Source organism: Barbatula barbatula (genome assembly GCF_947034865.1).
Source record: "Barbatula barbatula genome assembly, chromosome: 14".
Lineage (NCBI taxonomy): Eukaryota > Metazoa > Chordata > Actinopteri > Cypriniformes > Nemacheilidae > Barbatula > Barbatula barbatula.
This window is the reverse complement of record NC_136777.1, coordinates 13633174-13645440: the sequence shown is the minus strand read 5'-3', so window position 1 is coordinate 13645440 and position 12267 is coordinate 13633174. Positions and strand designations below refer to the sequence as shown.

Sequence of the window (12267 nt, the reverse complement as noted above, 5' to 3'; positions counted from 1 at the left end):
TAGTCTTAAAACGCTGCCTGTCTATACTGTATACTTTAATGCTGTTGATAGCAGATTTGGTTCTGCTTTTTAAAAAGAGACAGAGAAGCTTTTTTCATTGATTGATGCTAAAACGACCGTTTAAACTCTGAAAACACCAGACCAAATTTGTACTCTGAATTCATTTGAACCAAAAGAAAATATGTATATTATATATACTATATGAAAGCATACAAATATTATTGCTTATAGAGTTTAAAGCAAAAAGAAAGGTTTTTTTAATACGTTACTATGTTGATTTTAGTTTGTAATAATGACATTTGTTCACAACACAATGTAAAGATAACTTCAAATAAAACTTATAAAGATAATTTGCATATTGTTTGTTCTGGCTTTGAACGGATTTGAAATGATCCGGTGGTGTCTCAAGAAATAGACAGATATATTACGTTCCCTGATCTTCTCCGTGGTTTATTTCGTTTTAAACATCTCAAATATCACATTGTTCGTCCTCAGACTAAATCTGTCACAGCAAACAGAGCAAAATAGTAATGGGCTTGTGTTTGTATATTTGTCAATAACGCGCTGAAGTTTCTTGCGGAGATTTGCGGGTGTTTATTCCACGCTGCCTTATCGGGCTCTGGTGCGGGAAATAGCATGAACGCACCAACCATATCTTCAGGGCTAAACGTGATAGGTCAAATGTTTATTACATGAGCTTAGGGCATGTAATAAACTGTTTTCCCTTATTCATCATGTCAGGCTGTCTGTTGCGATGTGTTCGATGAAAATTCGATGTTTCATTCAGCCCTACTTGTGTGTTTAAGGAAAGTGTAAAATATACTCCAATACTGTCAACTTTATCACAGTATTTATGAGTCTTGTCATTCTGTCAGTCGTTCACATCGCAGTTGGATCACTTTATGCCACTCCTGAGGTTTTTATTCAACAGACGTTGACTGGATTGGAATGTTCACAATAAATCTAAACATGCTGATTAAATGTAAATTTGGAATGTACTCTTAATTTTTCCATGGCTGTATATTTAATAAGAACCTTGATTCATCCATGTCAGATCCTGACCATAGTGCAAAAAATATTGGAATCCGTATCAGAACAGATCCAGACAATGCCCAAGTCAACTATTATCCTCCTGAAATCTCACTAGCACCAAAAAATAAATCTCCAAATGCTGATTTTCTATCCCTTTGTTATTTTTTCAGAAAATTGGGTGTGTTTTGATTCCATATTGACCCGAGCCATCCGGTGGTTTAGTCTGACATCACGTACCACCATATATGGAAGGTCAAATACTGTTTCCGGGTCCAAAAACCAAATAAGATCTCTATAGGCAAACAACAAAAAATGCGCTCGTGGTGGAAAACCACGATTCCTAACCTTTAGCTTCGTAACGAAAACCCACATGGCCATTCAGTAATTCATTTTTCATAATTTATTCAAATCTTGATGTTGGAGATTACTTAAGCCAGGAGACTGTTCATTAACAGCTGTTTAAAGAGTACATAACATGAGATCATGAAAATTACATTTCATGCAGTGTGTAATGTGTTTGAAAGTAAGCAGTCTGCCAGTTGTAAATCCGAAGGTGAAGTTGCTGACTTGGAAAAAAGGGAGTCGACTCGGAATCATGCAAACGAGTCGTCCCTAGTCCAATTCGCGAACCGCCGTGGATTTACGTCACTACATATAGTCCCCGTTTACGTTTTGCTAGGACTGCACTCGAAAACTTCACTCTTCTCCCCCAAACACTGTAGCTTGTGAGCCTCCTTCACGGTAGACCAATTAAAGCAGACTAGACCATTTGACCAATCACATCAGACTATGCTAGCAGAAAGGAGGGGATTAGACAGATGAATCACGGAACGAATCATACGAGAGTCAAATAAGAAGTAAAGTAAGAAACAAAATTTTATTACAAAATAATAGTGTTTTTACACCTAAGTAAATAAACTTGTTGTTGGACACATCATAAACCAAAGTAGGACCTTACAAATCCCTAGTTATGTACTCTTTAAGCTGTAGCCAATGAATAGATGCTTGGACCCAGAAACTGTATTTCTTACGTCACCATTTAACAAACGAATAGCCCTGAAGTGTCTGTCTGTCTGTCTGTCTGCCTGCCTGCCTGTCTGTGTGGTAAGGCACCTAATCAAACCCCTGACTACAGTCTCAAGGAGATTTGTTAACATTGAAACAACAGAGTTCATTAACACACCCACAATCCTTTGGGAACAGCGCTCACATCAGCAGACAGCTATGAGAAAAAAACAAACAAGACCAATACACCACTCTCAACGAAGCAGCAGCCGGTCGATCATCATTCAAGAGTCTTCGTTTGAAACAACTATTGAAATCTCATTATCTAGTTCTTGAAATATAGCGGTTGTAGTCAAAATATTGATGAATAATCGAGTTGCTGTGTTTTTTCTGGCTAGTCTTCCTCTTGACTTTATAATGACAGAAGACAGCCGTGTGTGAAAATCAGAAATGCCTCCATTCCATAAGTGATTTCAGAGCTCAGTCTACAGAGAATTAGACTTGCTAAGTGCAGAAAGAGCCGCCGAGAGAACAAGCACTTAGTGTGATCGGCACAGAAACGCTGCAGAGCTGTTCTTACTTAGACAAAACGTCTGCACCATATTCATTCTGGTTCAGAACAGCCCACATGAAGAGCCTGTGTCATTGAAATAAAAACTAACCAATCACAGTAAGATTTGCTGGACAAAAAGTCTGCCTATCTGACTACAGTGTGCAATATGACTCAAACTCTTGGACAGGAATCGACGTTTTATCTTAAAGAGTGTGTTGGTGCATGCAAGAGAGCATTGAAAAAGTCAGGATTCTGTCATTCACTTAATGATCCACTAAAAAAGTTGACGAAGATTTATAAATGTTCCTGTAAATTACAGAGCAGGCAGGTCAAGCACTTATTGTGGCTTTCATACAGGAAACACATCCTCTCTTTGTATTTTCCAACACATGGATCAGAAATTCTATTAATATACTTGAGGCTGGGCGATATTTCGTTTGATTCTTTAATGCTGCCAAATCTGAAAGCCTTAGGGCGCTCTTGCGCGGACACTTAGAATATGAGAAAGCGAAGAAGAACCATTGGTTCCAGGAAATGCCAATAGTCATAAAGAGGATATGCATTGACATCACTTTCCCACGTGAACATGTCAGGTGACACGCTTCCCTGAGTGGCAAAACACCCTGCAAAATGGCTGAGGAGAATAGGAGAAACAAAGACACTTGGACTAAAACACACATTTATTTGCTGAAATGACAAGCAGCTGGACTCGACAGTGATTTTTAGGAATCAGGTGTTCCTGTACACTGGAATGTTGCACAGTATTGCGTTTCATGGATTGTAAGCAGTCATTTTGCTGAGTGTTTTGCCACCCACTAGGAAGCGGTCTGGCGTGCTCACGTGGTAACGTGACGACACGTCCATGAACTGTTCTTCAAACCTTTTCAAGTATTTTCATGATAATAAAGTATATTTATAGTGATTATGTTTGACGAGTGTTGGTTTTTCGAATGCACGTTAAAACGACTCAATCTCGTAGTGATTTTATATCGAGCAATACTTCCTACTCATCAAAGAGCCGTAGTTCACGGAAAGGCTGTGCATAAAACACAGAATCGGTTTAGACATGTATAGTCAGCGTGAATCTCGATATATATTGCCCAGCCCGCTAATAATAGATTTCACACCATGTCAAAAAAACATATCACACATCCTAATGACACTGTTTAGCATAAATCACATAAAAACATGCATGTTTCTACATAAGCCGGCTAAAGTTTTATACCCGTTACATACTGTGAAGAAACTAAAGAGAGGCTAATATATCAGCTAGGCAAATCCTTTTTTGGTCAATCTGAAATATATTGAATTGGCCGTGGCCGATAAGCTTGCTGGTTTGGGTGATGGATAAACTCTGCGGACTTTTGACAGATGGGGTGTAACAATATACTCATCTCACAACACAATACACGATTCTGACCTTGTGACGATATTTGGTACAAAATCTTTCAAAAACATTAACAGCTTTGAATAGCATTTGTTATTTTGCTAAAGAACCGACAACATTCATCATTCTACTTGTAAATTAATAAAACTTCAATAGATCTGTGACTGAAAAATAAAACTGAAATGTAACACACAACCAGTAATAGAATCAATATTACAAATGATGTTGCAGGTCGCATGTTGGCAACTCATCCAATAGATGTCAAAACAACCGCTACTATACATAAAGTATCTTAAAAAATAAACATCTTAAAAACACAATATGCAGTTTCATTTTTACAACGTAAATTCTAATGACGTGAGCATCTTGCAAATTCCGACTGCAATAACACTGGACTTTGTAAAGGGTTATAAGGAAAGAAGGGAACATTCCAGTGGTAAGATGAAATGACTTGCAAGCGCTTATATTCCACTTCATTCATGATACCAGACTGAGAGGCTGTTCTGTGAATGACTACATTCATCTCACGATATGGTTGAATTAAAACTGCCTCCCATCTGTCTGTTTTGGATTCATGATTGACACCACATGACCATTTGGAGCCTGATTCACCCCACATCAGTTGATCCTTCCAATGAAAACAGTGACTTTGCCCATGAGTGACTTTTCAGTACTGATGTTTGCCAATCGTTTTCCAAATTTTCAATCTCAACATGTTGCTTTTATAGTGTATGACAACAATAAGGTTGACTTCCTTATAAAACTGTACTGATATGTTAAAAGCCAAAACTAACGCTGGCAAGGTTTACAACACAAACTGACAACAAGAGGTCTCGACGAGTCATTGTGTTTACGTTCACGATTATTTGACAAACAACTTAAATTCTGTTAATGGTGGCACAGGTGACCTCTCTTCGTGATGTCTGTGATAGGAGAAGACACTGCCCTCAATGAACTTCCCGCATCGCAAACTAATATCAATGTCACGACCATCAGCTGCGATAAGCGCCGTCTCTGTCTCACCTGAAGCGGCCGCCGCAGTGCTGGCACTGGTCCCCGACCCATCCCGGTTCACACACACACAAGCCACTGGCTGTGTTGCACTGCCCGTTCATACACGGTTTATCGCACTCTTTCGCTTCCGTGGCCGCGGGCAAACGCACCAGTCCGCTGAAGGCTACGATAAAGAGAAGAGATCGGAGCACGGTCCCGTGAAGGCCTACGCGACGCAGGCCGAGCGTCAGACACCGGCCCCGGCCGAGGGCCCTCCGTACCTCCGCGGCCATCCGCGCAAAAATGGCTGACAGTCGGTGCGAAATCCGCTGCTAGTCCGGGCGACCGGAGGACGGAGGAGGAAGAACGGCGGTATCTGCGATGCTGTCGGGAGCCCGTGGGTTCTTCGGAAACGGATTTCTTTATCTTTTCACCCCGTTCACATCTTACCGATGCTTATCGCTGCGGTACTGAGACGCATATTGACACCCGGAAGTGACGAGATTTAGAGAGCTGCGGAAGTGCGCAGCGATTGATGATGAGCAGCGCGAGAATTAAGTCGCCTGCTTTTGACCTTAAATCACGGATCAGGATGAATAAAAAAATATATAGAAATATATTTCTATAAACTGTATAAATGACACGTGCTAAACGTTTTCTGTAGGACAGATACGTGATTAAACATGTCAAAGCAATACAGTGTGTTTCTTTAGCTTTTTAATAGCCACGTTATTAAATGTTATTATTCACCAGCCATTTTGGTTACAGAATTGACCCCTCCAGGAAGTCTAACTGTTGCTCAACAGCAATTACTGGTGCCATTTTATAATATTTAACAATCCAGTGTGTTTTGGAAATGCTACATAACTGTGTGGTTTAACTACAAGCTTATTTTAGGCTATATATATATATGCATACGGTCACTTTTATTTTGAATTGTGTCGTAATAGGTGAACTATTTTAATAATGCTTTCATATTTTTAGACTTTTTAAAAGCCTTAAAATAGGCTTTTTTTGTTTTAATTCAATTATTTGATCAGTCACAACACTCTCATGTCATTCCAAACCTGTGTGACTTTCTATTTTCTGCAGAAGATATTTAGAAGAAAGTTGATCGGGTGTGCAACCACTTCCACTGCTTCCGCCCATGTCCACTAGATGGCGCCACGTATCTGTCAGCATCATTCATCAGCATTGATCATCACGTCACTTCTTTGTGTACTACAAATAAAATATTGTTCCTAGTTTCTGACCTTTCTCTGCCCACAGACGTCTTGTGAATCTCAAACACATTATCATTTAATACATAATACCTCCTCCTCTTTAAGGGGCCTATCTTTAATCATTTTTAATAGTAAAAAACTGCTATATTCTTTCAGTTCTAATCTGCAATAATCACAATGTATGTTGTGATCTTTGTGTTGTGCACTATTTCTCACCTTAGTTAGTAGTCAAGGACACTCATTGAATTTGCATTCAGAAGTTCTGTTGTGCTTCATCGTCGGCTCTTGAGTCTGTTGAATTTGTGTTTTATTGGTTATCTGTGTTTCTGTTTGTCTTTTGGGTTTTTAAAAGACTTAACCTTCCTCAACATTCTCATGCATGTTTGATACTACACCATACAATTGACAGCAATAACACATTATATAAATATTTATTATATTTAGTGTTTATTCAAATAAGTATTGTGTGTAAACCACATTATCATTTACGTTTTGGTGTCAACTCTTCAACTGTTTTATGAGTGCAAAGAACTTTTATAGTTGAGTATATATAAATCTAGCAAGCTGCAGGCATCTCAAGACAGATTTCTTTACTAAAGTACAAAGTATCCATGCTTGGTCCAAGTACTTAAACCATCCTTATGTCTAGTCTGCTGACACTTTCAGATTAAGGATCAACTTGCCTGTAAGATTTCAGCTTTTTTATATCCTCTCATATGTTCTCTTTGTAACATTTGATTTTACATTTTAATCAACTTCTTATTGTATTTTTAACTGTTTTCTCTTTTCAAGATTAGATTGTTTCTGATTTTGTTCATTATTTTAGTCTCAACATAGTTTTGAATATCTTGCTTGATGAGTGCTTTTTGTGTCACTGGTTATACTAGAGGTTTGTATACACCCAGGGGGAGGTGCTAGGGTGTCCCTCTTAAAGGATCATCATATTTGTGGTTCCTTGGCATTACAAAGTTTGAAATCCCCTGAAGATCTGTTTTTTCTCTTTTCACAGTTCCAGCTGTAAGCATGGAGGATGCAGATAAGTTGTGCGAGTCGCTTTTGTTGTGGTTGGAAAAGCGAAAGGAGTGTGCTGATAAGCTGTCGGCTCTGGCGCAAGAACTGGAAGATCTGCACAAGAGCAGCAACATCTCTCAAGTTGTCGGAACAACCACATCTGTGCTCTTTGCGGCAGCGCGCGCCAGTGTCTGCACAGGAGGTCTGGCTGTCCCTCTGCTGGCCGCCGCTGCAGCAGGCAGTGTAGTCAGCGTCACGTCCACATTGGTAGAGGCGGGCGTCTCTAGCTGTACCAGGAATACAGGTACTGCTTTAATCACAGAAGATCAGAAGATTGGGAGGAACATTCAAGAGCTACTGCAAAGTTTGAGGGAGAGGTGTGGAGGGATGCAGCTTGGTGCTCAAGCCTCTGGAGGTTCCACCTCTGATACTGTGGAATGTGAGGTGGCCACTCTACTTATGGGGGCTCTGGTTAGACGAAACAAGATTGTGGTTCCTCTGGACATGCTCCGAAGCTTCAACAGAGCCACGTTCTTTCGTCAGGAAGGTGGATTGAATTCTGCTGATGCCCATCGCTTAATTTCCAAAGCTGTAGGCCTTCTTGTCAATATAGGCAAGAGTGGAGCGATGGAGGTTTCAAAAGTATCAGCCAAAGAAATGGTGAAGGACATGGGATCCATTGGCATGAGAACTGCTGTTAAAACAGGATCAAGGGTATTACATTTTTTCTTTTTGAGAGATTTGAAATTATAATTGTGACACTGAAATTAGTGACATACATGTGAAGTGTTGCCATATTTAATGCTGTTCTCTTGAACGGTTAACATTTATAATGTCTATTGTGTGTTCGATTGTGTGTTCTGTTTTTTTTGGCTTTCTAGCTGCTGGGTGTGAGTGGTTTGGGTGTGTCTCTGTATGACTTGATTGTGAGGTGTGAAAAATAGTGAAGGGCAATCAGATCACAGCAGCCAGCCATTTCCTACGGGATTCAGCAAGGAAAATACTGGAAGCCAGGAGCAAGCTGAAAGACCAGCTGAATGCAATGGAGTATGATGTTTTATTTCGTATTTACATGCCTGAACCAAAGTTAAAAGGAAAAAGTTCATTTTTTGTCCACTCACATTACGTTCAAAATGTTTGAAGACCTCCCTGCGGCTTCGGAAACAAACATAAAGATATTTTAGATGACATCCGGGAGATTTCCAGGCCTCCTCATATCATAGACATCATGGTTATAGTTATTGACAAGACATTGTTAAATTGAATTTTTAACTGAATTTTAAATAATACTTTTTGTGCGAAAATAAACCAAAATAACGAGTTACAACGGTAAGTATTTAGGAAAGTTTATTTTCTTTAATTATGTGATATCCTTCATTTTTATTAGTTTTCATGAATCTTGTGTCATGCTGTCAGTCTTTAACATTGCTGTTGGATGACTTTATGTCACTCCTGATGTTGAATTTTGTTGAAAATCAACAAACACTAGACTGGAAGGGCCACAATACTTCTAGAAATGATGATTAAATGACAATTTGGACTATTCTCTATTTTTCCCGCTGCTGTATACAGTATACAGATTAACAAATGTAATCTCACAATCCAAAATGTCTCATTTCAGTGAGATTATCCAAAAATTACTGCGAGTGAAGAAGCTTGTCAAGGATTTGGGGGGATATTCCCTTACCATGACTGAGGCTGACCAAAAGATCATGAATTACATCATAGCAACATGCCCTGACAGCACGGTGGTCTCCTGGCTTCACCAGCCCGCAGTCGTCAGATTGAGTTTCTGAACCTAATTCGTTTTTTTGACGAGAAGTTGATTTGGCTTCTTGATGATTTGGGGAACCCTCAAGGAAATCACGTAGATATTGTGTTTGTGGCTCATATTGAAATCACTGACCAGTTTATGCCAGCAAGATGCCTGGTTCCCCCACCTATCATCACTGAAACCATTCTGTACTCTCCGTGGAACTGCAAAATTGACAGCAACGCTGCCTATTCAATTGCTCAAGGGAACATTGAATTGAGGAATAGAGTTTTTCATAATAATAATAATAGAGTTCAATTTGAGCCCAACCCTTTGCCCTATCGGTGGAATTGCATGAAAGAATCACGTTTCAACATCCCAATGATCCTTCTAAGTCCTGTGGGTCCTGAAGATGGAGCATGGAAAGAGTTTCAGGCTCTACAAGAAGGACAAATGGAAATAGAAGGCCGTATTATTATTCCATATATCCTCCCACAAGCTTCTTTAAGTGCGTATGGGAAGATTCCTTTGTATGTGTTTATATTCGCGTTATGGTTTACACTCATGACCAGCGGAACAACAGCCACTGTTCATCTGGCTGCTTGTTTGGACCGTGCGGGAAGCACACCAAGGCCAGAGGAGTGGCGGGCACAATACGCCTATACAAATGATGGAACCTTTATGACTGTAAACGTAGATATGGTGAATGTCAACCCTCTGTTATTCAGAGCCCTTAGATCCATGTTTGACAGAAATATTAGATGAATGCCTGTCATTAAGTCAACAACAGATGGATCGTTCCTGTTATTCAACCTGTAGCAAACAAATCATTTATTAAGCATTTTTCTTTATATGTTTAGCCTACATGCCTAAATTTATTTGAACTTTCCAAGCATCGATAGTTTACTGCTGAGATTTATTTTGGTTTCTTTACTTTTTTGCACATCTCATATCTTTTAAAATAATCCCTTTTGTCAGATCAGTGCTGCATCATTGATTTTACTTGGTTAATAATTTAATCTATCAACTTTTTATTTTGCTGTATTCATTTTCTATCACATGGCAAATAATAAAATCTGAAATGTATCCAGAAACCTGATTCACTTTCTTATTTGGACTGAACTGTACCTTCAAAAACCTTTGGTCTATCATTATTCTTATTTGAGCCAGGCTATATTAAATGAAAATGATGTCATCGTTTACTCACATTCTTGTTATTTCAAACCTGTATGGCTTTCTTTCTTCTGCAGCTGCTAAACACAAAAGAAGATATTTTAAAGACTGTTGGTAAAGGAACAACAGCGTGACCCATTCGCTTGCATAATTTTTTTCCATACAATGTTCTTCTTTTGTGTTCTGAAGAAAGAAAGTCAACGGAAAAAAATGAACTTGGTTGGTGTCAGTTTTACTAAATAATTTATTGTTCACTTTACTTAAAAAACACAAGTAACTGCATAGAATTAATTTAACTTAGTAATTTTAACAAAAGACCGTGTCTTGTCATATTTACTTTAGACATTTTTGTTCAGTCAACAAATCATTGTTCAGTGAAACGCACAAATACAAGAAAACCAAAACGGGATGTCCCTTTACACACACCGTATGCAAATGCAGCAGCGCCAAAGACAGACGAACGTTGTCATTGAGAGGGGATGACGACATTGGCTACTTAATTTGTGAGGTATGCATATTTTGCTTAAATCATTTTCCATCCTGAAAAATTCTGGCAATAAAAGTTTTATTACGTCGAGATGTCAGTTTATGTCAGAGAATATACGTGTTTTTCATTTTAGATGAGATGAGCTGAGCTGAGCTGTGAAAGGCAGATGCACCCGATTTAATAATTACTTTTAGAAATTAAGGTGATGTATAAATATTTTTCAAATCCTTTGACATCCTTATGACTTTTTTGTTAGAGTCTGGTAATGCATCTTGAGTTTTTTTTTCTTTTTTTATGTAGTCTTTTTTCAATTTTAATCAGTTACGTGAAATTTTCAAGACCATGTGGCAATGTAAGGACTGTAAGATAACAGTGCAAACACGATCTCAATTGTTGAAGCATTACAGATTAATGCATGGCCATTTTGGTCGAAGCAATAATTTCCCATGTACTTATTCCAATTGCCCTTGTCGTTTTAAAACCTGGAATGCATTACACAGTCATTTAAGTCGATTACATACAAATAAGACTGCATGCTTAGCCACATTTAACTGTCATTTGTGTTCTCGCAGTGATCTTAAAATCGTTAAGTTGTTGATGGTCATAACGAGCAACACAACATAAATGGGGAATTGTACAGATTTTTCAAAGATGGTCAGCATTTTCAACATAATGAGTTTTTCTCAGACAATGAGCTTAGACTATCTGTGTGTCTGTACATTGATGACTTTGAACTGTGCAACCCATTAGGGACCTCTCGCAAAAAGCACAAAATTGTGCAGTTTATTGGATTTTAGGAAACTTTCCACCAGGTTGTAATTCTTCATTGTCCTCAATTTATCTAGCACTGTTATGCAAGAGCGATGACGTGAAGACCTTTGGCTATCAAAAACGTTTGGAACCTCTTGTGAATGATCTTATCACTTTAGAGCATCAAGGGGTGTTTGTCAGTCACCTGGGAGCTTTCCTTAAAGGTACAGTTGTCATGAACAGGTAAGGGAAGAACCCAAGTGCAGGCAGACACAGGGATGAAGGGGTTAACAACAGGACTTTAATATATATACAAAACAGAAAACAAACACCCACGATGGGGTAACAAAACAAGAACAGGGGACACGATAAAGTGAAAAGAACAAAACACACTTGACAAGAACACTAACTACCAAATACCAAGACTAAACAGAACACTCACAAAGACTATAAAATACTTAAAGGGTCTTTCAGGACACAGGATCGATGGATAACGCATCTATACAGGGAAAAAACTACAAAATACAATGAACGAGCACAGGACAATGAACACGAGGATGTTTTAAAGGGAGACAGACAAAGGATAATTAACAAGGGGCAGGTGCGGGTACTGAAACATTCAGGGAAGGTTAACGAGACAAGAGGGCGGGAAACACTGACGAGACACGAGAAAGCACATGGCAAGTCAAAATCAAAACTAAGCCATGTCTTTCTCACACAAAACCTAAGTCTATGCCATGACTCCGCTGCAAGACCAAGAATAAACATGACATGGCGGAATCATGACAACAGTGCACACTGAAAAAAGTGTTTCATTGGATCAAAGTAAAAAAATTGCGTCAACTTGTTACAACTAATTACTTTACTTTAGATAAACTTAAAATTCTTTCTTTGGCTAAA

The 12267-nt window shown here is 38.8% G+C and overlaps 2 protein-coding genes across 2 annotated transcripts in view; one reads left to right on the top strand and one right to left on the bottom strand.

Annotated features, from left to right (window-relative positions):
• Positions 1-5485, bottom strand: part of atrn (attractin) — a 44076-nt gene extending 38591 nt beyond the window's left edge. The window contains exon 1 of the mRNA XM_079472331.1: positions 5001-5485. Coding sequence (XP_079328457.1) covers positions 5001-5263 — 263 coding nt within the window. The 5' untranslated portion in view covers positions 5264-5485. The remainder of the gene's footprint in view (positions 1-5000) is intronic.
• A 1665-nt stretch (positions 5486-7150) lies between these two features.
• Positions 7151-10055, top strand: LOC306904186 (uncharacterized protein). The gene is made up of 3 exons (XM_079473939.1): positions 7151-7918; positions 8086-8251; positions 8826-10055. Exons 1-2 carry the CDS (start codon positions 7217-7219, stop codon positions 8146-8148), a joined length of 765 nt encoding a protein of 254 aa, XP_079330065.1. The 5' UTR covers positions 7151-7216; the 3' UTR covers positions 8149-8251; positions 8826-10055.
• Positions 10056-12267: the final 2212 nt, after the last annotated feature.